Source organism: Pediculus humanus, genomic scaffold (assembly GCF_000006295.1).
Source record: "Pediculus humanus corporis 1103172107879 genomic scaffold, whole genome shotgun sequence".
In the NCBI taxonomy this organism is placed as follows: Eukaryota; Metazoa; Arthropoda; class Insecta; order Psocodea; family Pediculidae; genus Pediculus; species Pediculus humanus.
The window spans coordinates 51,347-77,137 of NW_002987456.1; the positions used below are offsets into that span (position 1 = coordinate 51,347).

The 25,791-nt window shown below is 27.2% G+C and overlaps 3 protein-coding genes across 3 annotated transcripts; 1 reads left to right on the plus strand and 2 right to left on the minus strand.

The window, feature by feature from the left end:
* Positions 1–3,314: 3,314 nt before the first annotated feature.
* Positions 3,315–8,369, plus strand: Phum_PHUM392450 (alpha-(1,6)-fucosyltransferase, putative; the record flags this gene model as incomplete). Its single annotated transcript, XM_002428546.1, has 10 exons — positions 3,315–3,335; positions 3,601–3,887; positions 3,991–4,266; positions 4,609–4,774; positions 4,857–5,043; positions 5,381–5,618; positions 5,914–6,093; positions 7,722–7,986; positions 8,072–8,218; positions 8,310–8,369. 10 exons carry the CDS (start codon positions 3,315–3,317, stop codon positions 8,367–8,369), a joined length of 1,827 nt encoding a protein of 608 aa, XP_002428591.1.
* A 1,023-nt stretch (positions 8,370–9,392) lies between these two features.
* On the minus strand, positions 9,393–11,206 carry Phum_PHUM392460 (cytochrome B5, putative; the record flags this gene model as incomplete). The annotated part of the gene is made up of 6 exons (XM_002428547.1): positions 9,393–9,681; positions 9,777–10,010; positions 10,111–10,293; positions 10,381–10,574; positions 10,660–10,863; positions 10,943–11,206. The coding sequence occupies 6 exons, from the start codon at positions 11,204–11,206 to the stop codon at positions 9,393–9,395; spliced, it is 1,368 nt and encodes a 455-aa protein (XP_002428592.1).
* A 1,460-nt stretch (positions 11,207–12,666) lies between these two features.
* Positions 12,667–25,031, minus strand: Phum_PHUM392470 (ferredoxin-dependent glutamate synthase 2, putative; the record flags this gene model as incomplete). The annotated part of the gene is made up of 39 exons (XM_002428548.1): positions 12,667–12,812; positions 12,898–13,054; positions 13,127–13,240; positions 13,368–13,535; positions 13,609–13,851; positions 13,939–14,115; positions 14,207–14,427; positions 14,585–14,735; positions 14,859–14,973; positions 15,058–15,242; positions 15,313–15,469; positions 15,563–15,696; positions 15,777–15,962; positions 16,074–16,212; positions 16,295–16,443; positions 16,534–16,719; positions 16,906–17,114; positions 17,202–17,382; positions 17,463–17,780; positions 17,865–18,025; positions 18,654–18,825; positions 18,908–19,090; positions 19,319–19,456; positions 19,640–19,880; positions 20,027–20,175; positions 20,449–20,634; positions 20,883–20,982; positions 21,060–21,256; positions 21,907–22,029; positions 22,243–22,348; positions 22,417–22,607; positions 22,698–22,872; positions 22,950–23,038; positions 23,132–23,275; positions 23,555–23,680; positions 23,844–23,970; positions 24,295–24,425; positions 24,623–24,745; positions 25,023–25,031. The coding sequence occupies 39 exons, from the start codon at positions 25,029–25,031 to the stop codon at positions 12,667–12,669; spliced, it is 6,207 nt and encodes a 2,068-aa protein (XP_002428593.1).
* Between the last annotated feature and the right edge of the window lie 760 nt (positions 25,032–25,791).

The following is a 25,791-nucleotide window of genomic DNA, read 5'->3' on the forward strand; positions in this document are numbered from 1 at the left end:
TTTTTATTTCCTCAACGAAAACCCTGAATTTCTCCAAACGATATTATAATTAAATTTTTTTTTTTTTTTTTAATTTAAGTTCGATTTTCCTTATTTTCCTAACGACAACATCCTGTACTGTTACAAAAAAAAAATTAGTTAAATATTTATTATTATTATGTAAACAATGACATTTTGAAAAGTGGAAATTGGAACCTCGAAACAACCGTTGACAACTTTCTAAATTCTTTTCTTTTATTTTTTCTCTCTCTCTCTCTCTCTCACCAAATAAGGAAATTCAATCAAATAAATATATATATTTTATTTAATTTATCGTTTTATCTACTCCCTTATATATATATTTTCCTTAAAAAAATTATTTTCACACAATAAATTTATTAAAATAAGACAAATAAAAAAAATTATTATTCTTATTGTTTATAATAAAGTCTGAAATTTTTTCTTTTTTTTTTTTTACGTAATTATTATAAAACACGTTTTTTTTTTTTTTTCATTTTTTTTTCTTATTGTTTTTTTTTTTTTTTTTTTAAATATTGCTAAAATTTATATTAATTTATCAATGTTTATTTAAATGTTAAATAAAAAAAAATAATGTTGTTTGTGTTTAAAAAATGAACACATAATTATAACAAATATTTATATTTTTCTTCTTTTTTTTTTTTCAGGGGAAAAAAGGAAATTCAATAATAATAAATTCGTTTTCGTAATTGGAAAACTTAAAAAGGACCTTTGAGTGATTTCCATTTATTATTATTATTATTTATATTTTCAAAAAAAAATTATTTAAATTCGTTTTTTTTCTATATAAACTCATTAATTATAATCATTCGTGGATTTAATGCTTTTGTTTTTTTTTTTTTTAATCCTCCTGCATGAGGATTATAAGAAGACATTTTTATTAATCAATCAATCATTCATTAATAATTAGGATGGATTATTTATTATTAAAGTAAAAAAAACGTACTAAACGTAAGAATATTGTTTAAATTGTAATAGTTATGGTAAATGATAATAATTGTTTTAACACGGACGGATCCCCTCCATTAAATAAAATTATTATTATTATTATTTTGTTTTCCTAGTAAAAAATCATTTTTTATTTTATATTCAATGTAATAATGTATAACGATTTACGATAATAATTTAAGTACTTTCATTTGACTACTACTACTACTGTATTTCACTTTATTTAACTGTGCAAGTGATAATAATAATAATAATAATAATGTTCACGGTAAATAAAATTTAATCGGTTTTGAATATCGTTAATTTTTTGGATTTTCGGCTTAAAAACAATTTTTTTTTTTTTTTTTTAAATTATATTTTAACGTGGTTTGTTCATTCGGTGTTTTTATTAAAATGAAATTTTTTTACTTGTCGTTGTTTTTTTATGCGACTCTAAAATTTTGCTTATGTGAAAATCAAAATTTTTTTTCTTTTGACAATAATAATAATAATAATAACGGTTTTACAAAATACAACAATTATGAAAAAAATCTATTGGAAAATAATATGAAAACAACTAGATCGAGAGAAAATATAATCAATGGAAATAAATATAATTATTTACCTTTCTTTGGAATTGAAAAAATGGTGGATAAGAATCAGAAAGCGAAAAAAAATTTATCGAATCATAATTATATAGATTTATCAGTGCCGTATTCCGTGGAAAATAATTATAAAAAGGATCAATCTAAAGGTTTTAGATCATCGAAGACCCCAAATGAAAAAAAAAAATGTTTTTTTATTAAATTAAATTTTTGTTCGATCGAGTCGGTTAATTGTTCAGGAATAAATATTGATTCACGCGTTTCAAACGTGTCTCCGGATTTTAAAAAATTAATTAATTTTTACGAAAAACATTTTAATTATAAATTTTTACCCTCTTGGATGTTATCAGGTGCGTTTTTAGTTTCTACTTCGGATTCTACCGTTAATAAAAATGAATTTTTATTCACTTTTAATAAAAAATTCGATTCCCCGGATGACAAAGTTTCAGACTTGGATCAAATTTGGATTTTTTTAAATAATTTAACTGAAATATTACTTGCGAGAAAAGAAAAATTTTGTCCGAAAATTTTTTCCTGGGGCAATGAAAATTTTTCCATTCGGGAAAATATAAATAATTTAAAAAAGTATAATAAGAATTTTAAAAACGAGGAAAATGGAAAAGAAAAATTTATTTGGACCGAAACCGATGAGTTTTCTCCGCATAAAATTATAAGCAGGAGCACTTCGGAGCTTTTTGGCGAGTTCGGTAGAGATTTCGCGGAATTCGGCGAGGAGCCCTCAGATGAAAGAAGCGTGGAAGAAGATAATCGAGAATTTCCTTTTGCAAAAAGTGAAACTAATTCGCCCGATTATTCCGGTTTGGATATTTACGAAAAAGCGTTAAACTCTTACGTAATGCAAGACAAAGAAGGAAGGAGAAAAGAATTAGAAAAAGCTGTTGAAAGATACGTTGAAGACTACATTGAAAAACAATTGGGAGAAGAATTAATAAAACGTTCCGGAATCCCGCGGAAAACAGTTTTCGAATTTTCATTGAAAAACGGTCCCAAGATAAAAACAATAACAACTTCCGTGGCAAAAACGCAAAGAAAAATAAAAAAATATCCGTCGAATCGTAAAATAAATAATTTTGAATTAACGGAAAATAAAAAGGAAAAATCATTTTTAAATGATTGGATAGATGATCGGCGGAAAATTATAAAACGTCCGAAATTATCGTATTTAAAAAAGGCAACTAATAATAATAAAGCGTGGAAAGTCATAATTCATTGAATTAAATTTATTTTTTATTTTTTAAATACAACTCATTATAATTCATAATCATCTTTATTTTTTATAACAGTTTCGTAATAGAAAAAAAAAGCGTTTGAATTTTATTTCCGCATTTAAAACGGAAATGATTGGATGTAGATTTTTTTTTTTTTTTTTACATTGATGCGTGAATTTTTATTAAAAAAAAAATTTTTTTTGAATAAGTTTTTGTAAAATTTTATAAATAAAATAAATATTGTGGCAATTATTAATTAAATATATTCAATAATAATTTTAAAATGGGGGGAAAAAAAATTTTTTTTAATATATCAATTCCTGCCACATTTCTTTTGTCGTACATCTGCTGACACTTTGTAAAAGTAAAAATGATAAACTGTTAAAGTCTAATCATAATTTTCTTTACCGGGATTTTACATTATTAACGCTTAGATTGCATTATTTAATGCAATAAATAAAATACTATTAGGTGGGTTAAAAATTTTTTTGTCGAATAAAACTTATAGAGTAATAAATACATTGAAATTTTTGTAATGGAGCACAAAAAAGTCTATGTACTTTTTCATTTAAAACCACTTGACAGTTGCGTTTAGAATTATTTTTGATTAATATAAATATAGCTTATTAACTTATAATATTTTATGTTACATACTCATTTTTATAAATTTTATAACATGGATTCGAGCATTAATGCCCGAATTTGAATTTAATTAAGGTTGAAATAAATTATTTTGATGGAGTACTTAAGCCACCACTGTGACCTTTCAAAACTTGGTTACCAAACCAAAAAAAAATTATATTTATTTATATTTTAATTAGTCAAAGTGTATTAATTTAAATTTAATCAATGTAATTTTTAGTTATGAAGTACTATGTAATAAAGCAATGAGGTCTCAAATATGTTCAAGAATACTTCTCGTTTCATTTATTGTCTGGTTTATCATTTTATTGTTTGCTGCTCGACATTTGTCATCATTAAAGTCAGGATATGGAATTGGACAAAATGCCATTAGTGAAGGAAATAAAAATAGGTTAGAGGCAGCTCTTAATAAACTTCATGTATTACAACAGCATTCAGAACATTTAAAAGCTGTTTTCGAAACTCTGTTAGTGTTTTTTAATTTTTTTTTTTTTTTTTATCAATTGTTTTTTAAGCAAATATGAATTTTTTGTTTTATGTAGTAATTTATCATTAAATTTTCAATTTAGTAACAATGCTGAAGAAAATGATTCAGTTAATGAAATTTTGAAAAGTGCTGAAAAAGTAGTGACACCTTTCGAGGAGAAAATAGATGTTAAATCATTGTACAATTCACCCAGCCTTGGTTATGAGACCCTGAGGAAAAGAATTCAAGATGATGCTCAAGAGTTTTGGTTTTACATTTCATCACAGCTGGAAAAACTGAAAGGAGACATAAAAAGAACCTCTCCTGAACTGACAGAAAAAATAAATAATATTTTAAAAATGACTGCCGAGCATAAATTGTAAGAATTTTGTTTTAAATTCTATTCATTTTTTTATTGTAAGTATATAACAATCTAAAAGTATTTTTATACTTTTGTCTTTTTCCAAAAAAAAAAAAAAAAAATTGTCAGATTTTTTTAGATATTTCATGCAATTTTTTTTTTTTTTAAGCAAAATGAATATAAAATTTTATTTAAACATTAAAAATAAATCATATCTGTACACATTTTTTTATTCATTTTGAGGGTTTCTAAAACATGTCTTTTTAAATAATTGTTAATTATTAAATATTTAAATATTTAATACCCACAGGTATTTTAATTTTTTTTTTTTTTAACATAAATTAAATTTTTTTTGTTTAGGTCGTTAATGAAAGATATTAATGGACTTAGTAAAGAAGATGGATTTTCATCTTGGAGAAAATCTGAATCGGCCAGTTTAGCAGCAGAGTTAGAAAAAAGACTAAAATTATTACAAAATCCTGAAGATTGCACCACAGCTAAAAAGCTTATTTGCAATTTAAATAAGGTAGGTGTTCAGTTTTCACTTTTGGCATTTTATTTAACTTTTTGAACATTGTGTTAATAATTTTTTTTTTATTTTATTTTAGGGTTGTGGATTCGGGTGCCAAATTCATCATGCTGCATACTGTTTAATTGTAGCTTATGCTTCAAAAAGAACTCTTATTTTGACAAGTAAAGGATGGAGATACCATAAAAGTGGTTGGGAAGATATTTTTTTACCTCTTAGTGACACTTGTCGCAGTCCATCTGGTGCTTCTAGAGTTGGCTGGCCAGGTAACATAGATTATTTTCTTTTTTTTTTTTTCTTCTTTAATATAATTTCATTATCAGTACACTTTTATTTTATTTTTTTTATAAAGTTATATTGCCTTAAAAACTTTGTTTTTTATAGAATTATTACAGTTTTTTTTATTTTTTTTATTTTACAATTTTTCTATTATTACACAAATAAATAAATAAAAATAATACTTTTATTAATGAACTTACTTTTATTTATAATAGTTGTTTTCATACAAAAAACAATTACAAAACGTCGTTAAAAGATGAGAGTATTATTTTTATTATTTTATAAGTAAATTTATAAAAATTTTTTCTTTTTTTTCTTTTGCAGGTCAGTCCGATTCGCAGGTTGTAGTTCTTCCAATTATCGATACTCTTTTTCCGAGGCCTGAATTCTTGCCTCCAGCTATTCCAAAAGATTTAGCACCCAGATTAATTAAATTACATAGTCAACCGTTGGCTTGGTGGATCGGACAAATGCTGAGATATTTAATGAGACCGCAGCCTTCAACAGAAAAGTTTTTTAATGAATCTATTAATAAACTTAATTTTAAAAAGCCTATAGTAGGGTAAGTAATATTAATAAATATGTTTCCCCTTGATAATTTAAAAAATATAATTTATTATATATAAATATTTTTATATCTGGGGTGTAATACCTTTTAGCGTTAATAGATTTTCAAGAATTTAAAAAAAAAAAAAAAAAAACATGAAGATCGGAATACAAAGTACCTTTTATAGCAAAGTCATTTTAGGTATATATTTAAATGACAATATCTCTTAATTACTCCTGCCAATTTATTTTTAATTTTTTAAATTAACGACATAATAATAATAATAATAATTTATTATTTATTTTTAAAGTGTTCACATTAGGAGAACGGATAAAATTGGGACCGAAGCTGATTTTCATTCAATAGAAGAATACATGAAACACGTTGGAGACTGGTTTGATCAACAAATACAAAACGGAGTAGAAATAAATCGTCGAAGAATATATTTAGCCACTGACGATCCAAAAGTTATTTTCGAAGCCAAAAACAAGTTAGTAAATTAATATTATTTATTTTTTTACCGGGTTTTTCCCCCGCATTCCCCCCCTCCCCGCTTATATTATCCAGTTTATTATTTACTTCATTTTTCATATTTATTAGTTTTTTAAAAAAAGTTAAAATTCATAAAAAAAATCTTTTCGAAGAATCGCCCTTTTATTTATTCTCGAGAAAATGGGTTTTAAAATTTTTATATTTGAATAAGGCACACACGCACACGCACAATTTAGAAACAATTTTGAGAATAATATTTGTTGATTTATTGTATTAAGATTTACTTTAGTTGACTCGTTTTAAACGTCGAACGGAGCAGACATATTTTTTTTTATTTTTTCCCATTTGCGAAATACAAATAATGAGTAAAATTGAAAAGAGAGTGAATGAAAGTAACCCTTAGATCCATAATTTCTTACAAGTATTTTCTCATTTTAAGAAGTCAATGGCGCACATGATGCAAACCTTTTATATTTATTATGGTCAACATTATATGACATTTGTGAACATAAATCATGCATACATTTCCACCCCAGGACATACATCAAAACAAAACAAACAACAGACAAAATTTAAAAAAAAAAAAAAGAATAATTATTATTAACTTACGCTGTGATTGCAAAAAAGAAAAAAAAATCCGCAAATTTTTCAAATCTCTCAAATTCGTAAAAATTCCTCGATTAAAACCTTCTCTCTCCCCCCCCCCCCCCGAGAACATGTTCACAAACACAAATAAATTTTATTTTTGTTTTAATTAAAAGTCTTCCAACACATGACGTACAAAAATTTAATTTCCTTTTAAAAGACACAATTGAATTCACAAAACAGGTGAAACTATCAAATAAACAGTTACAGATACAGTTACAGATGTTTTTATTTGCGACAAACTCGGACATCCATTTATGAAATGATCGCATGAATACTACCCAAAGGGGTCAACTAACGTAACAATCTCATACCTTGTTAACACCATAGAAAGCATGAATGTTTTCAAACAATATGTGTTTGTTTATATGTAAATTTTAGTCATTCTAGTCGTGTTCGATTCAAAAAGTTTAAACGAAACAATTTTCGTTTCTTTCTTTCTTTCCTTTAAATATTATTAACAAAAATTGAATTGAATTGTTTATATTAAGTGGGTAAAACTATTATTTGAAAGTATTTTGGGGGAATAAAATTTCCCTCTAACGATCCGATTTAAAAAAATTAATTGTTTTTCAATTCAAACATTTTTTGTTCTATTATTTTACGGCAGACATACGCAAACAAACAAACAAATTTTTTTTTATTCGCGTTCCTCTTTGATCGTCACGATTAAAAAATTAATCACTCATTGTTTAATTAATTAAAAAAAAAAAAAAAAACTAAAAAATTTTAATAATCAATAAGTTTTTTTCTTTTATTTATTTTCCTTTTTCTCTCTCTCACTTCTCGATTGGATTTTTTAAAGCAGAAAAATCACTCAAAGGTACTGCAATCATTACCGGAAATGTTATAATCACATATTTATATATATATTTAATTCTTGACAAATGAATGAATTAAAATTTTTATTTCAGTTTTAAAGTTCTAACAATACAATATAAAAAGAATTTTAGATTTTATTTTGTTTTGTCTGTTACGCAGGTATCCCGATTACGATGTGATAGGAGACCCGGATGTGGCTAAAACGGCTGGAATGTCAACAAGATATTCGGATAATTCATTATTTGGAATATTGCTCGATATACATCTTCTATCCTTGTCGGATCATTTAGTTTGCACATTTAGCAGTCAAGTTTGTCGAGTGGCATATGAAATAATGCAAACCTACGATTTGGATGCTACAACTCATTTCACAAGTTTGGACGACGTTTATTATTACGGGGGTCAAAACGCTCACAGTTCCGTGGTAAATATCATTAACACACACACGTTATTATATTTTAATAATTACTTGTATATAGACGGGGGTGGTGGGTTTTTTTTTTTTCGAGGCCGTACTTCCACACGAACCAATGAATTCTAATGAGATTGAATTAAAAGTCGGAGACAAAATAATCGTGGCCGGAAATCATTGGGACGGTTATTCTAAAGGTCGAAATTTGAGAACGAACAAAGAAGGATTGTATCCATCGTTTAAGGTTCGTTTCGTCTTAATACTACTAACAAAAACACGCCGCATTGTAATTAATAATAATAATTAACAATGGTTAACAAAAATATTGTTTCCAGGTTCAAAACAGAGTTAAAGTCGTAGATTTTCCAGTCAATGATGGTGGCCTAACTTTCTAAGTAATTAATTTTCACACAAACAAACAAACATAAAATCTGTTTACGCGTTAGATTTAAAAAAGTGAATGAAAAATTGCCAAAAAAAATTTTTTTTTTTTTTTTTTTCGTCTGAAACGAGTTTTTAAATAATGATAATAATAATTTATGGTAAATTATAAAGTCATATTACACACATACACGTACACACACACATTTATATATATATATTTTTTATATGTATAGTATAATTTTCCTGTAGATTGATGAGAATTTAAAGGATTCCATAATGACATAAGCATTTTATTATTTTTAAATAAATATTAAATACATTATTATTATTATTATTATTTTTTTTGAATACGTTTTTAAATCGCATCGAAGTTAAAATTAAAATTAATTCCGTATAAATGTTGTTGTTGTTGCGCGTGGGAGGTGGGAGGGGGAGAGGGAGGGGAAACACGACTTCCAATGTTTTTTTATTTAATGTTAATTTTAAAGACTTTTATTATTCGGTATTAATTCATACGAACATGAGATATAAATAAAATAATCTATTTTATTTTTATTCACAATTTAAAAAATTTATTTATTTATTATAATATTACTACGTCACTGTTTTATTGTGATCCCGCAAGTTTTTAATATTAAAATGAATGAAAAAAAAAAATGCTCAAAACATTTTAATTGTTATTATTATTATTATTACTTTAAAAATTTATATTTTATATATACTTTTAATAATTAAAAATTAATTATATATATATGTGTGAGTGTATAAATAATAATTTTTATCTTGTCATTATTATTTTTATAGAAGATAATGAGCGACGAATAGTTTTTTTTTTTTTCAAATTTACACGCGCACGCACGCACACACACACACACGCGAAGAATATTTTTTGTTCTCACCGGAAAATTCCGCCACCACCACCACCACCACGGATCTTACTTTATTTTTAAACTACGGAATTGCACGGTAGAGTTTATTAAAAGAAAATATCGATTAATACTAATTTTTTTTTTATTATTTTAATTTTATTAGGATTAATTGGGGAACAATTTCAACGTCGCATTTGTATAATTTCTGGCCAATTGTTGAAACATTCCCAAAAATAATTTCTTTGCCACAAAAGGTTTAAAATCCAATTTAAATTCACGGCAGGTTTCTTCGAGAACTTGATCGAGTTTGTATAATTGACTGTGATCGATGGTTGGAAACAAATGATGCAAAGCATGTTCACCGAACATGATCATTGTGAAAAAAAAATTACCGTCTACGTCTCTTCTATTTCTCACGGCTGCCAACTGAAGAATTCCAAAATCTTTGTCTTCTCTGAAATTATAAAAAAAATTCCCTTTTTTTTTTTTTTTCTCTCATATTCCAACGTTTTTTTCATTCATATACATATATAAATAATTTATTTTCACCCTAAATAATCTCCATCGTGATAAATTTCCGGATGATGATGAGCAGCAGAAAATCCAATGAGTCCAAAAAAAAGACTTCCAATTACAATGATGACGTTCCACGCAAACAAAGAAGTCCAAATTCCTTGACCGCTAAAAATATAAAGAAATAACGGAAGCGCCAATACCACAATTTCTTCTTCTTGACGTAATAATAAATTTTTTTTTTTTTTCATCATCGTCTTTTTCAAAATTCTGAATAAGAAACAAAAAAGAAAGAAAGAAAGACGTATCAATCATGACGATCACGTCAACAAAAAAAAAAAAAAATTTATTATTATTATTTATTTTTAACCTTCTGAGTAATTGAAAATGAAACATTGTGGCCATGACAAAGGGACTCAAGACCCAGGATAACGGAAATAGTTTGTTCGGTTTAGGTAAAAAGTTCATAAAGGGATCCACCATAGTGACTTCCAAATCTGATGATGAATTCGGATATATATGATGACTTAAAACGTGACTGATTCTCCATTCCCTTGTAAAATGAACAATAAATAATTATTATTTTTTCTTTAGGAGATTGTGTCGAAGTGGATATGGGGGTAGGGGGGAAGGAAAATACCTCACGGACATCAACGATAATTGAAAATAATAAATTCTCCAATTATTTTTCATGTGAAGAAAATTATGGGCGCAAACGGTGAGCATGCTTAAAAAAATTCCAGAAACCAAAAGAAACCAATGATTCTTCCACATCGTCCCTAATAAACCCGTCAAAAATACGGTTAATGCTAAACAGTCGGCCAACATTTTCGTCTGGAAAAATTAATTAAATTTATATTATTAATTAATTAATTTTTTTAAAAATCAAAATGAAAAATAATAATTTTTTTTTTTTAACTTTAAATTGAGGTTCGCAACTTTTCTCATCCAGCAATTTTCTTCCGATGATTTTATTTTTTAATATTTTGTAAAAACCTTTTTTTTCAAAAGTAATTAAACAATTTCTTTCAATTTCAGCAGGTTTTACGTAAAATTTATCCAATATTTGTTCAGGTTTACGCGAAATGTGATTGCATTCGAAAGCTTCAGTTATGTCGGTTCCCTTTAAAAAAATAAAAACCGGTTATAAAATCCATTTAAAATAAAATACAAAAAAAGAAAATGGAGGAATAAGGAATAACCTTTGTTTCTTCCAGCCAATGTTTTCCTCCGGGATGTTTCGAAATCCAATCTGATAAATCGTATAATTTATCATGGATTCTCCAAAGACCTTCCGCTCCATCCGTTAATTTTTTTTCACTTATCCAATCATCTACGTCGACTAAAACGTTATTTTTATTATTTTTACTACTATTATTATTATTATCATTATTGTTTTCTTCTCCTTCTCCTCTTCCTTTTCTAAAAATACCCGGATAAAAAGTATATTTTGATTTTTTCTCCATTTTTTTCAACACACGCGTAATATTTTAATTAAATTTCAACGTGAAATTTATATTTCATGGTTGTATTATGCACGTACACGACACAAACAAACAAACAAACAAACGAACAAACAATGGTACGTGGTTGGATAGAACCAAATAACCGATTCAATACACAATCGTATTTGTAATACAACAGTTTCGTTACAATAATAATAATGATAATAAAAGAAAACGGTATTTGAAACCCGGCTAAAAGAAAAAAAAAAGTAAAAACGTTAATAATATTTTTTTAATGATCTTTTTTTTTTTTTTTTTATTTAAAATTCTTTTTGCATTTTTTTAATAAAATAGGCGAGAAAAAAAAACGTCAAAAACGAACTAAAATATTATTATTATCTTGTTAATTTTTTTTTTGTATTGGAATTAAATTTAAAGGTAAGTTTCATTTTATTTATCTAAAAATCGTTCGCATAATTACAATAATAATAATAATTAATTTTTTTTGTTATAGGAAGTACGTATGAGGATTTATGGGGATTCGTCGAAGCTTCGTTCGATCACCTTTTGAATCTTCCTCTCTAGGAGAAGAAAAAAAAAATAATAATTACTCACGTAAGTCAATTTTTTTTTTTTTTTTTTTAATAGACAATCACAAACCCCGTTAATTAATAAAATAAAATAAATTTTATTATTTGAACTTTTCGTAATAAAAATAAAAATAAAACTAATCCGCGTACATTTTAACATATAAAAATCGCGTTTAACATTTCATTTAATTTTTTTTTTTAGTGCAAAGTACGATAATAATTATTTCACGTTAAATAAGGAAAGGAAAACTCTGTCTGTATCAGTAGTTTGACCTTGACTAACATTATTATTGCCCTTTGACCTTTGATCATATATTATTAACTTAATTTACATTATCGTAAATAATTGATTTTCTCTCGGGACCCATTTTCATTATTATATTTATTTACTTATTTTATTAACTTGAGTTGCACTCGTTTTATTTATAAAATTACTATTGCAAAAAAAAAGTCGTAATAATAATAATAATAATTTTTTTTTTTTTTAATGAGATTTTGATAACATAATTATGATTGAAAACAAAAAAATTTTTAATAACAAATAATTTCATTTCATTTGATATGTGTAGGTTTTATGTATTGAAAGGATTATTTATTAAAATATCGCGAATAAAAAAAAAAATAAATAAATAACATAGTTCATTTTATAATTAATTTAAAGAAATTTTAATAAATGAATATTAAAAAAAAAAAAATTAATCAAAACATAATTTTTATAATTAATAAATTAAATGAGGGGGAAAAAAAAAAAAAAACTAAATAAATAAAAATATACATAATACATTCGTTTTCGAGAGAGAAAATACGAAAAAAAAAAAAAAACAAAACTATAAATTTTAATTAACTAATGTTTTTTTTCTTTTTTTTTTTTAATGAACTCTAATATTTTTATCAGACAGGAGTAGGTATAACACTACTAACAATTCCTCCAGGTCCGGGTAAACAAGATCGTCCTTGTAAATACATATCTATATCTCTGGCTGCTTGTCGACCTTCATTTATGGCCCAAACAATCAACGATTGTCCTCTACGACAATCTGTAATTTAACGGTTTTTTTTTTTTTTTTTTAGTTTAGTTTAGTTACCCTTATAATAATATTAAAGTTAATTAATTTCACTCACCTCCAGCTGCAAATACTTTTGGCATCGAAGTCATATAACGAGAAGGAAAAGTTTTGTAATTTCCTCTAGGATCTAATTCTAAACTAAGTTCATTGGCTATGTATTTTTCGGGACCTAAAAATCCCATCGCGAGCAAAACCATATCACATTTATATACCTAAAACAAAGAATGATAATAATGATTTTCCCAGGATTTTTTTTTTTTTTTTTTAAATTATATTTGACTAACTTTTTCAGTTCCGGGAACTTCCGACATTTTCCATCTTCCGCTATCGTCTTTGGTCCAATCTATTAAAACCGTTGAAATACCACAAACGTTACCGTTTCCATCATCGAGAAATTCCTGTTGAAATAATAATTTTCATTTTTTTAAAAATTTTGTTTCACATTTTTTCTTTTTTTATTCGAAATCAAAAATATCGATCTCTAAATTTATTTTAAATTTTTATTAATAATAATTGATTACTAACTTTGCTCAATATTCGAAATTGTCGAGGATCGTTACCGAATTTCATTTTAACTTCTTCGTGTCCATAATCGACTCTGAATATTCTCGGCCACTGAGGCCATGAATTATCTTTAGAACGTTCCATTGGTGGCTTAGGAAGAATTTCAAATGAAACGATCGATTTGGCTCCCTAAAAAATTTTTTTTTTTTTTCACGACATTTATATCGGGAATTAATTTTAAAAAAATTCAATTTTTTTTTACTTGTCTTAAACTCGTTGCTATGCAATCGCATCCGGTATCTCCTCCTCCGATAATAATAACGTTTTTATCTTTGGCCAACATGTTGGACAAATCAACTTCGTTTCCCATTTGTTTCTTTTGCCAAGTTTCTAAAAATGAAACTGCATAATATATACCCTGAAGTTGCCTTCCGGGTATGGGTAAATCTCTGGGCCACGTGGCACCCGTGCACAATAAAACGGCATCGAATTCATCGTAGAGCTCCTGTAAAAAAATGAAAAAATTCCCGATTTTTATTTTTATTTTCCACCAATCGAAACATTATTTTTGATTATCTTTCCACGTGCAAACCTTTGCCGATATGTCTTTTCCGACATTTATATTAGTTTTAAATTCGATTCCTTCTTGGGCGAGCAATTGTACCCGTCTTTGAACGACCTGTTTAGAAAGTTTCATGGAAGGTATACCATATTGTAATAAACCACCGATTCGATCATTTCTTTCGAACACCACCGTTTGATGGCCGACCTGTATTTATTATAATCATTTTCATTATCAATATTATTATAGAAATCTATTTAAAAAAAAAAGGCGAAGGAATTTTCATATTATCCTGTACTTTATTCAATTGATTGGCAGCTGCCAAACCAGATGGTCCACTACCAACGATGGCTACCCGTTTATTCGTTCTTTTAAGAGGTATTTCAGGTTTGATCCAGTTTTGTTCAAACCCGTAATCAATGATAGAACATTCAATGTTTTTTATGGTAACAGGAAGTTGATTTATTCCCAATACGCAAGATCCTTCGCAAGGTGCTGGACAAACGCGTCCGGTAAATTCTACAAAAAAATATTATGAGACATGACAAACACATTTTGTAATTTTTTTTAAAAACGAAATTTCAATAAGTAAAAAAAACAAAATCGTTCGAATTTATTTATCCATATTTTAAATGCGTAAAATGAATAGTATAGGTTATAAAAAAAAAAAACTTACCTGGAAAATTATTTGTTTGAAGAAGTTGATTTAAGGCTTCTTTCCAATTATTATTAAAAACCAAATCGTTCCATTTGGGAATTATGTTACCCAAAGGACAACCGTGTGAACTTTGACAAAAAGGTACACCACAATCCATACATCTAGCAGCCTGAAATTTTATCATTCCTTAATTTTCTTTTATTATTTTAACTACTAAGAAATTAGATACAATTTTTTTTTTTTTTTTTTACAAAAAATTTAAGGGGCTTTTACTTAAATACGAGATAATTACTTGCACTCTAAGGCCTTTTCGAACGTGTTCAAAATTATAAATTTCATCCCAATCTTTTAAACGTTTTTCAGCGTCTCTATAAAATCCTACTTCTCTTGAATATTTAATAAATCCTCTAAAAACAAAAAAAAATTGAAAAATTAAAAAATTTTAATTTATTTGTTTTAAAAAAAAAAAATAAAAATTTTTTTCAAATTACTTTTTCTTATCTAAAACTTTTTCCGTTTTTCTCTTTTCCATTGTTTCATCTAAAACCACGTCTTCAATATCTTTTACTTTTGGTTCTCCGCCTCCTGATGTTATCAAAGACGTTTCAACTTTTACTTTTTCCGAAGATTCTTCTGCCATCGAACGTAAGGCCTTTTGATACTCATATGGGAATACCTTAATCAAAAATTTAAATTATTTCAAGAATGCCATAAAACCCGGTACATTTAAATCCTAAAGTTTTTACCTTAACGAATTTTTTAGCTTCTTTCGGCCACGACGTTAGTAATGTTTTAGCCACGGACGAATCAGTTTTCTGATAAAATTCTTCTAATAGATTACGAATAAAATCGTAATCGTTTTCAGGTAATTCTAACAATTCTACTAGTTCTTTGTTGCATTTTCTTTAAGTTGGAACAAAAATAAATAAATAAAAAAATAAACGCTCATCTTTAAAAGCAAAAAATAATAATAATAAGTAAGTTTTTAATACAGACCCATCGAACGATCCGTCAATGTCGTAAACATAAGCAATTCCTCCGCTCATTCCAGCAGCAAAATTCCTACCCGTCAATCCGAGAATAAGGCATATTCCACCGGTCATATATTCGCAACCGTGATCCCCGACACCCTGATTTTTTTTTTTTTTGTAAATTTAAAAATATTAAAAATTCAAACAAACATGTTTTCAAATAATTTAAAATGACTTACTTCGACAACGGCTATGGCTCCCGAATTACGAACGGAAAATCTTTCGGCTGCTATACCACGAAGAAAAGCTTTCCCACTCGTGGCTCCATACAAGCAAACATTTCCAACAATCACGTTCAATGAAGAATCAAAATCCGGAGAACTTGATTTCGGAGGATAAATAACTATTTCTCCACCGGATAAACCCTTTTTTAAATAATCATGTTAAAAAATTTTAATTTTACTAACCATCTTTTAATTAATTTTTATTTGACAGGTACATAGAAAGAGAGAGAGAGAGAGAGAGAAAGAAATTACCTTTCCGACATAATCGTTGGCATCTCCTTCAAGAGTTAAATATACGCCACGTGCTAAGAAAGCACCAAAACTTTGTCCTGCAGAACCGGTAAGTTTAATATTAATCCGACCATTCGTTATACCATCTTCTCTGTATTTTCTAAAAAAGTATTTTTTTTCTTTTTTGTTATGTATATTCGAGGTTATTTATTTAAATGAAAAACATTTGTCACGTGACTCACTTTGATATTTCGTAGCTTAAAGTGCTTCCAAACGCTCTGTCTTCGTTTGTTATTTTCATATCTAAATTTATGGATTCTACTTGACCGTTTATTACGGGCATCGCTTCCGCTATTAATTTAGAATCTAATCTTTTTTCCAAATTAAATTCCTAAAAAATTAACAAATTCATATCATGGTTTTTCCATTTTTATTTTTAAAAAAAAAAAATTCATAAAAAATTGAAATTTTTAAAATTTACCTGACGCTCGGATCCTCCGCGAATATTAACTCCGGGACGCATATGAAGAGCATTTTTTAAAATTAAACTAAAATCGAGATGTTTTGCTTTTGAATTTGTATTATTTTCAACAGGACGAAGAAGATCCGTTCGACCGATGAGGTCTTGAAATTTAGATATACCCAATTTAGCCATGTGACTTCGTATCTTTGAAAAAAAGAGAAAAAAAAAGGTTTATAAATTTTTTTTTTTTTTTTTTTTAAGTAAAAATGAAAAACCATGATATGAATATTATAAAAATAAATTAATTTCCGGAAATTGTTTCATCGATATTTCTTATTGTAGGGATCAGTTTCAAAAATAATGTTTTTGATATATTTTATTTAAAATTACTTCTTCGGCCAATAGAAAAAAATAATTGATAACGTGTTCCGGTTTTCCAGCAAATTTTTTTCTTAATACTGGATCTTGAGTAGCAACACCCACGGGACAGGTGTTAAGATGACATTTTCGCATCATGGTGCATCCCATGACAATTAAAGGTGCTGTTGAAAAACCGAATTCATCGGCTCCTAACAGAGCAGCTACGACTACGTCGAAACCTATAAAAAATCATTGGATATTTATGAATTAAGATCCTTTTAAATCTAATTATTATTATTAAAACTTATAAAATACGTATATAATACCGGTTCTAAGTTGTCCATCTGCCTGAAGTACAACTCTCGATCGTAAATTGTTTAAAACCAGTACTTGATGAGTTTCTGCGATTCCGAGTTCCCAGGGCAAACCCGCATTTTTTATTCCCGTCCAAGAAGAAGCTCCCGTGCCGCCGTCGTGCCCCGATATTACAATATGTTCGGCCTTGCCCTAAAAATACAAAAAATTTTTTTATTACACGCGTGCGATAATTTCTTATTTCTCATCGTGCAATCGCGATTGAGTTTTACCTTGGCTACTCCAGCCGCCACAACACCTACACCGACTTCGCTCACTAATTTAACCGAGACTCTGGCAGAGGGATTTGAAGATTTCAAATCGTAAATAAGTTGAGCCAAATCTTCAATAGAATATATGTCGTGATGCGGAGGAGGAGATATAAGACCCACTCCGGGAACCGAATGTCTAGTTTTTGCAATGTCTTTTGAAACTTTATGTCCAGGAAGTTCTCCTCCTTCTCCCGGTTTAGCTCCTTGCGCCATTTTAATTTGTAAATCTTCGGCGTGGGCCAGATAGGAAGAAGTCACGCCGAATCTACCGCTGGCCACCTGAACGTGTAAAAAAAAAAATTTTTTTTTTTTAATAATATCGAATAAAATTTTAAAAAAAATAATAAATAAGAAAAAATTTACTTGTTTTATGGCGGAATTAATATTGTGTGGGGTATTAGCGGTTAAATAACGTTCAGGTTGTTCTCCACCTTCTCCGGTGTTAGATTTACCACCCATTTTATTCATGGCCAAAGCTAAAGTAGTATGAGCTTCTATAGAAATGCTACCAAAACTCATTGCACCTAAATGTGAAAAAAAAAAAAGAAAGAAAGAAAATTTAATTAACATTACTACATAAAAAACTTTTTAATGATTTGTAATTTTTTTTTTTTTAAATTTCTGCAGTTAAGCAAGTGAAAATGTCATGATGATTATATAATAATAATAATAATAATTAATGTAATGATATAATGTTACAACCCTAACAAAAAAAAAAAAAGTTAATATGTTTGTTTTTTTTTTTTTTTAAATTATCATTTACTTACCGGTGTAATTGATAATTCGCCAGCTTCTTATACTTCTGGCATCAAAAGAATCCTAGTTAGAAGAACGTTATTATTCATAACAAAACCGAAAAAAAAAAAACAGGTAAAAGTCGAAAACGAAAACGAAAACGAAATCGAGAAAAAAAAAAAAAGTTTAAGAAAATAAAAATCGGTTAACAAGAACTTACGTTCTTATCGATTAACTTCTGACCCCTCTTCTATTATTTAAAAAAAATTTTTTTTTTTTTATTCAATTTTAATTTCATTATTTGCCTTATAAAATATATATGTATGTATATTGCAGGATGCGCATGAATATGCATAGGGAAAATAAAATATACAAAATATATAAAGCGAGCGACACAATCAATTAGGTATCACGTACCTGTGACAAAACGTTTTACTATTTCAGATGCTGGCTCCACTTGACTGATATCAATGGGATTATCTACGGTTGCTAATTGTATCTGACCACGAATCGTGCACTGCCTGATGCTCATCATCGAAGATTCTACATATTTTTGGTAAGCGTTTCCATCATTTAGTGACGAAGCTTCCTATAAAAAAAATTTTTTTTTAAAAACTTTTATCTCTTTATCGTTTTTTTTTTAAAAGGAATTTTTAAATTTTAATTTTTACTTGTAAATTGGCAATACTAATAGGATCATTTATGTGTTTTTCCCCTCCCTGACGCCAATGGTACAATCCGAGATTTCTCAATACCAAAACGTCGTTATCGTTAAAATAGGATAAGAAATGCCTTTCGAAAGCTTCTTGTGCTAATACTTCAAACGTTACTCCTCCAATTCTTGATTGAGTACCCTAATTATTAAATAAATAAAAGTATTTAGTTAATTTTTTAAGAAAAACTAGAGACGATTTTTAAATTGTTTATATTTAAATAATGAAGTAAGAATGCACTAAATCAATTAAAATTACTCATCAGTACTTTAATGTTATGTATGTACAGATTCAAAAAAAAAAAAAACAATAATATTGACCTATGAACTTTTAAAAAACTCTCAACTCGATACATAAAAAATTTTTTACCTTGAAACATTTTTCTATAACTTCCGGAGCCAAGCCGACAGCTTCAAAAATTTGAGCTCCTTTGTAAGATTGCAAAGTAGAAATTCCCATTTTTGCCATTACTTTGGAAACACCAGTTTCTATGGCTTGACAATAATGCTTTAAAAAAAAAAAAAAAAAATTTATTATACGTGTGTCGCTTTAGATATCGTTGAAGTAAATAATTTAATTAACATTCATGAATAAAAAAAAAAAAAAAATCGAAGAAAATTATTCTATTAATCTCAGATTAATTTTTTTATTCCATATACCAAGTAAGGAAATTAAAGAGGATTAACTAACCGAAAAATATTCATCATCAGACACGTGAGAATCTAGAGCCCCTTCTAGTTTTAAATTTGTTGCCAAATCATAAACCAAATAAGGACAAATGGCGTCAGCACCGTAGCCTAACAAAGAACACATATGATGAACCTCTCTCGCTTCACCAGTTTCCAATATGAGTCCGACTTTCATTCTCAACCTTTCTTCGATTAAATTATGATGAGTGGCTCCCAATACCAGTAAGGAACTCGTGGGTACTCTGAAACAAAAAAAAAAAAAAAATGGAATTAAGATATATTAATGTATGTCCGTGTCAAATTTGTACCTACCAATATCGGGAATGAAGAAAAAATCATTAAATTTTATTTGATAGTCAATAATTAATTACTTTTTAATTATTATTACCTTTTCGGGCCGGCTTTTTTATCAGACAATACTATTAGTTGATAACCGTTTTTAGCTGCCGTGCAAGCTTCTTCGCATACTCTATTAAGAGTTTTTAATAAACCGGATGGGCCATCATCAACGTCAGAAGTTGTATCAATTAAACAAGTCTAAAAAAAATAATAATAATTATTATTATTTTTTAAATTAATGAATTAATTTCCTCATAAATTTTATTCATTTCGAAAATAAGTTTCTCTTATTTAAATATTGTGTCAGAATTTTGAATAAAAGGGGCACAATCGCGAACTCATTATCACTTTTAAAAAAAAATATATACATATATATCAAACATATGAGATTGTCGACGAATGAAATCATCGAATCAAAAACTGTTATGATAATAGTAAAATTTTTACTTGACTAATTAATTTTTTAATTACCTTCCAATTTCGATAATTCGATTTTATTAAAATTTCAAGATCCTGGGGAGACAATATCGGATTTAAAAGTATCAACCTGTGACATTGTTCGGGTCCTGGTTCCAATATGTTTGCCTCCGGTCCTATAGGACATCTCAATGACATAACAATTTTCTCTCGAAATGGATCGATAGGGGGATTCGTTACCTGAAATCACGATACGTATTTTGAATTTATGAAAACGATTCCCTATGCTTAACAATCATTTAAAATCGTACGAGGGTTTTCGTTTTTTTAATACAATTTTCATCGATCGGTCAAATTTAAAATTTTAAAAAATTCATGAAATTAATTTTCTGTGATTCCATTAAATCTTTTACTTTTCTTCGATTCATCGTCATTTCTTTGTGTAAATATATAATTAATATGAGGGAAATTAATAAGCGTTACTTTACTTGGGCAAAAAGTTGTTTGAAATAATCGAAAATCAGAGGTTGAAATTGAGATAAGCAAGCCAATGGAGCATCATTTCCCATGGATCCTAAAGCTTCTTTTCTGTAATTAAATTAAAAACAAACAAAATTTTAATTTTTCTGTATAAATAATTTTTTTTTTTTTTTTTAAATTATTACCTGATTTCAAACATGGGCATGAGAAGCATATTGATAGTTTCAATTGAATAACTGAACAAAGATAATCTTCTGTCGCCTCCCCAAACTTTTGCAACAGCATTTTCGTCGGGAACGTGTACGAAACCGTTAGTTATTTCTTTTTTATCAATCGGTTTGTTTTTCTTTTCATAAGCCTCTCGAAGATCAGACATGTTAATCTAAAATTTAAAATCAAAATATAATTACGATGGTTAAAAGCAAATAAAAGCAAATAAATAAATCAATAAAATGGCGAAAAAGCAGCTAAGGAAATTAACTATTAGCGCGCGCACACACACACACACACACACGCAGCTTAACACGGTGAACGATGAATAAAAAAAAAAAAAAAATAATAACAAAATTGTCTTTTTTATTTCGTTAAAAAATAATGAGAGAATGAAATTTAAATAATGGCAGCAGCACTAAAAATGATAAAAATAATTTTATAAAATTTAAATTAATTCTTACCTCCTAAATTAAAAGGAATAAACATGTAACAAAAAAATTCAATATTAATCATCATCATATTAATACATGTGCGTGTGTAAACGTATATATATATATATTCATGTAAATTTTAATTTTTTTTTTTATCTTCATTTATAAAAAAAAAAAAAAAAAAATAATTAACTGACTCATTTATTCATGTATAATCTAATTATATAAAATATAAAATTTGACTGAGGAAAAATATTATCAAAATCGTTTAAAAAAAAAAGGGAATCCCTTTTTTTTGTGAATTTTTTTATTTGCCCCCAAAAAAAAAAAAAAAAAAAAAAAAAAAAAAACAATAACGAATTATTTAATTAAAAAAAAAAAATTTTACCTGAACTTTTAACCAATCAGAATGCGGTCTAGAATAAGCTATTTCTTTTTTTAGTTCAACATCTCCGATTATTTTTTTTTCTTTTGTGTCCACCAATAACATACGACCCGGCTTTAAACGGCTCTGAATAAAACAAAAAAAAAAAAATTTTTTTTTTATTGGGAATAAATGGGAATCGTTACAATTAACCAAAATCGGGGTAATAGTTAAGTTAAAGAAAAAAGAAAAACGTTACATGTAAAGAATAATTAATTTAAGAATTGGAAATAAATCATATTTTATACTTGTGAAATATTAAAATAGACAAAATAAAAAATTTTAACATAAATTATTTACCTTTAAAGAAATATTACTTGGTTCGGTATCGTAAACGCCAACTTCTGACGCCATAACCATTATATTATCTTTGAGTACATAAAATCTTGATGGTCTTAATCCATTTCTAAAATTAAAATAATAAAATTAATTTTAATTAAAATAATCAAATGACAAAAATTACAAAATAATTACCTATCCAAAATTGCTCCCACATATCTTCCATCGGTAAAAGTCAAGAGTGCCGGACCGTCCCAAGGTTCCATGGCGCACGATGCCCAACTATAAAAATCTCTTTTATATTGAGGCATGGTTTTATCATTTTGCCATGCCTCTGGAACCATTGTCATAACCGCTTCCGGTAAGGATCTGTTTCCTGCCATGACCTATAATTATTCTCATTTAATAATTATTAACCTTTTTTTTTTAAAACAAATAATAATAATATTTTAATTTTTTTTTTTTCTTTTTTATACCAAAAATTCAAGAACGCAATCTAATGAACCAGAATCAGACAAACTCGGTTCCACAACAGGATAAAGTTTCTTCAAATCATCACCGAAAATACTGCTTTTCATAACACCTTCTCTAGCTTTCATTAAATTAACGTTTCCTCTAAGGGTATTTATTTCTCCGTTGTGTGCGACGAATCTGTAACATATATTTAATAAATATTTATAATTAAAATGAAAAGTTAATAAAGATAATTGTTTTTTTTTCAGACGCACCTGAGAGGATGAGCTCTTTCCCAGCTGGGAAATGTATTCGTTGAAAATCTAGTATGCACAATAGCAAGGTACGTATCGTAACCTGGAGACTTTAACGAGTGTTTAGAGAATTAATAACGTTCTAAAAGTAACAAAACGATAAAATTATCAATAATAAATTAATTATTATAAAATAAAATTACATTTAAATCAAGAAAGTAGGTCCAAAGCTGATCGGATGTTAATTGTCCTTTGTAAACAATCGTGTAAATACTCAAAGAGCAAATATAAAATCTCGCACCAGGACGTGGTATTACATGCGTTGCCATTTTTCGTAATTTAAACACCTACAAAAAAAAAAAACGGTTACAAAAAAGTAATATAATTCACCCCATTTTATTTATCGTGTTATCTCCTTTATTTGATTCCATAAAAACTTTTTATTAATTAAAAAATTTCATATTTTTTTTATTTTTTTGCAACAATATCCTACGAATTGTATTTATTAAAATTAAGAGTTTTAAAAATGTTTTTATATCAAAATCATGATCTCGTGAATTTTTATACTTTTCTAAAATTACGCCAATATTACTTTTATTGTTCATTATAATTTGAATTTGTATTACCTGACGTTTAAGTAATTCTTCATCCTGATTTCCAGTGACAAAAACTTGTCTCATAAAAGGTTCACAAGCCCTGGCCACCTCACCGATTCCGCTATTCGATGTAGGTACAGTTCTCCAACACAAAACCTGACATTAAAAAAATTTATTTCACTTATTAATAATTATAAATATAAGTTTATTATCATAAATATGTAAATATAATTAATTTATGTAATGTTTGATTTTTTTTTTAAATGAATATTTTACAGGGAAAACTCAAAAGAAAAAAACAATAATAATGGATGCGAACCTGAAGGGAACATTCCTCTGCCAGCTTTTGAAATTTTTCTTCGCTTTCCAAATAATGAGTTTTATCGACGAAGAATATTCCAGTGGCGTATTTTCCAAAAGGCGGTAAGTCAACATTTTGTTCATCTCTAATTAAATAAAATACGATTTATTATTATTATTATTATTTCCTTTCGCCTTTGTGAAAGTTCAAAAATTAAACAACGAAAGGGGGGAAAAAACGGTGTAATTAAGAATTTCGTAAAAGGAAATAAATGAAAACTCGTACCTACCTAAATACCCGTTAGACAAAAAAGTATTACAAGAAATTTTTTTTTTTTTTTTAAAATAGCAAAAAACTTTGAAATGATGATGAATGAGAACGGTTATTTTTTTTAAATGAAAAGGAATTTTAAGACGTTATTATGCGTATCAAAGTAATTACGGTATTTTTTTTATTATAAGCCTCTCACCTTAATAAGTTGGAATAAAAATTATGGGGTATAGCAGTTAAAACTCCAGCTCCATCACCAGTATCATTATCTCCAGCACAAGCACCGCGGTGGTTCATTCGATGAGAAAGGGTTTTTGCATCTTGAAGAATCTAAATAAATTATTTTCAAAGGCATTTTAGTTTAAATACATTAATCGCGCGATTGGAATGCAAAAAATATTATTATTTCCATTGTCAATTTATTATTTTCAATATAATTAAAGAAAAAAATTTAAACAAAATTCACCTCGATTCACAAGCGATAAAAAAAAATTGATTTATTAATAAAAATGGTTTTTTTTTTATACCTTATTAGAACGTGTCCCATCTATTGAAACTATAAATCCGACACCACAAGCTTCATGTTCATTAGCTGGATCGTATAAGCCCTGCGCAACAGGAAATTCCCACGAATTTTCGGACATCGAAACCTTTTTTTTTTTTTTTTTTAAAATAAATAAAAAATTTATAAAAGTCAATTCATACTAAATTACCAATTATTGCCAATTACCATAGAAATGACAAAAAATTGATAATGAATATTAGGGGGGCGAGAGAGAGAGAAACACGTTAACAACAAGTTTACGTATATAGGGAATTTAGTCTTTTTTTACTACTTAAATCATCAACAAATCAAGTCTAAAAGAAACAGCTCTAGAATTTTTAGTAACACAAATATTTAGATAAAACTTAATGTTGAAAAACTACTAGTTTCATTTTATTTTTTTTCTCTACACACACACACACACACACATTCTGAGGTTTTTATATAAGAACCAATTTTGCTGACAACAAATCTATTACAGTTAATATTGTTTTCGATAATAAACATGTTTCAAATAATAATAATATAAAACCATAATCTTATCTTAAAAAAAAAAGATTTTCAAAGTTTATCCATATGTTTGTTATTTTTTAATAGAAACACGTTTGCAGAAGAAAATGAGAGGGTTTAAGGAAAATGAAAGATGAAATAACGAGTGTCGATTTTTTACATTTAATTAAATTTTGGAAATTTATCTGGACCCCCATGACGGTCAAATGCATAAAATAACACGTTTGTCGAAAGTTATTTTTAGGAAAAAAGGCGTAAAAAAAAAAAACAATTTACATATCAATATCGTTTTCATTTTGCTATAAAAAATGAAAATAATTTTAATGACCAATTTACTCAGACACACACACACAAAATATTATAGTAAATCGTTATAAATAAAAGTTTAATATATATTATAAAAACAAAATAATTTTTTTTTTTCATAAATGAATGGGAAAAAATAAAATTATATATATAAGAAAATTGTTTAGAACAAGTTAAAACTGGTTTTTCATTATAATAATTGAAATTTTAACGGGCGTTAAATTGAATATTTTTAACTTTAATGAAAATCATTTCATGTCAATGATTCGTTTAATCAATCAATTAATTAAAAAAAAAAAATATTTCACGGGTAAAATTATCAATTTTTATTCATGC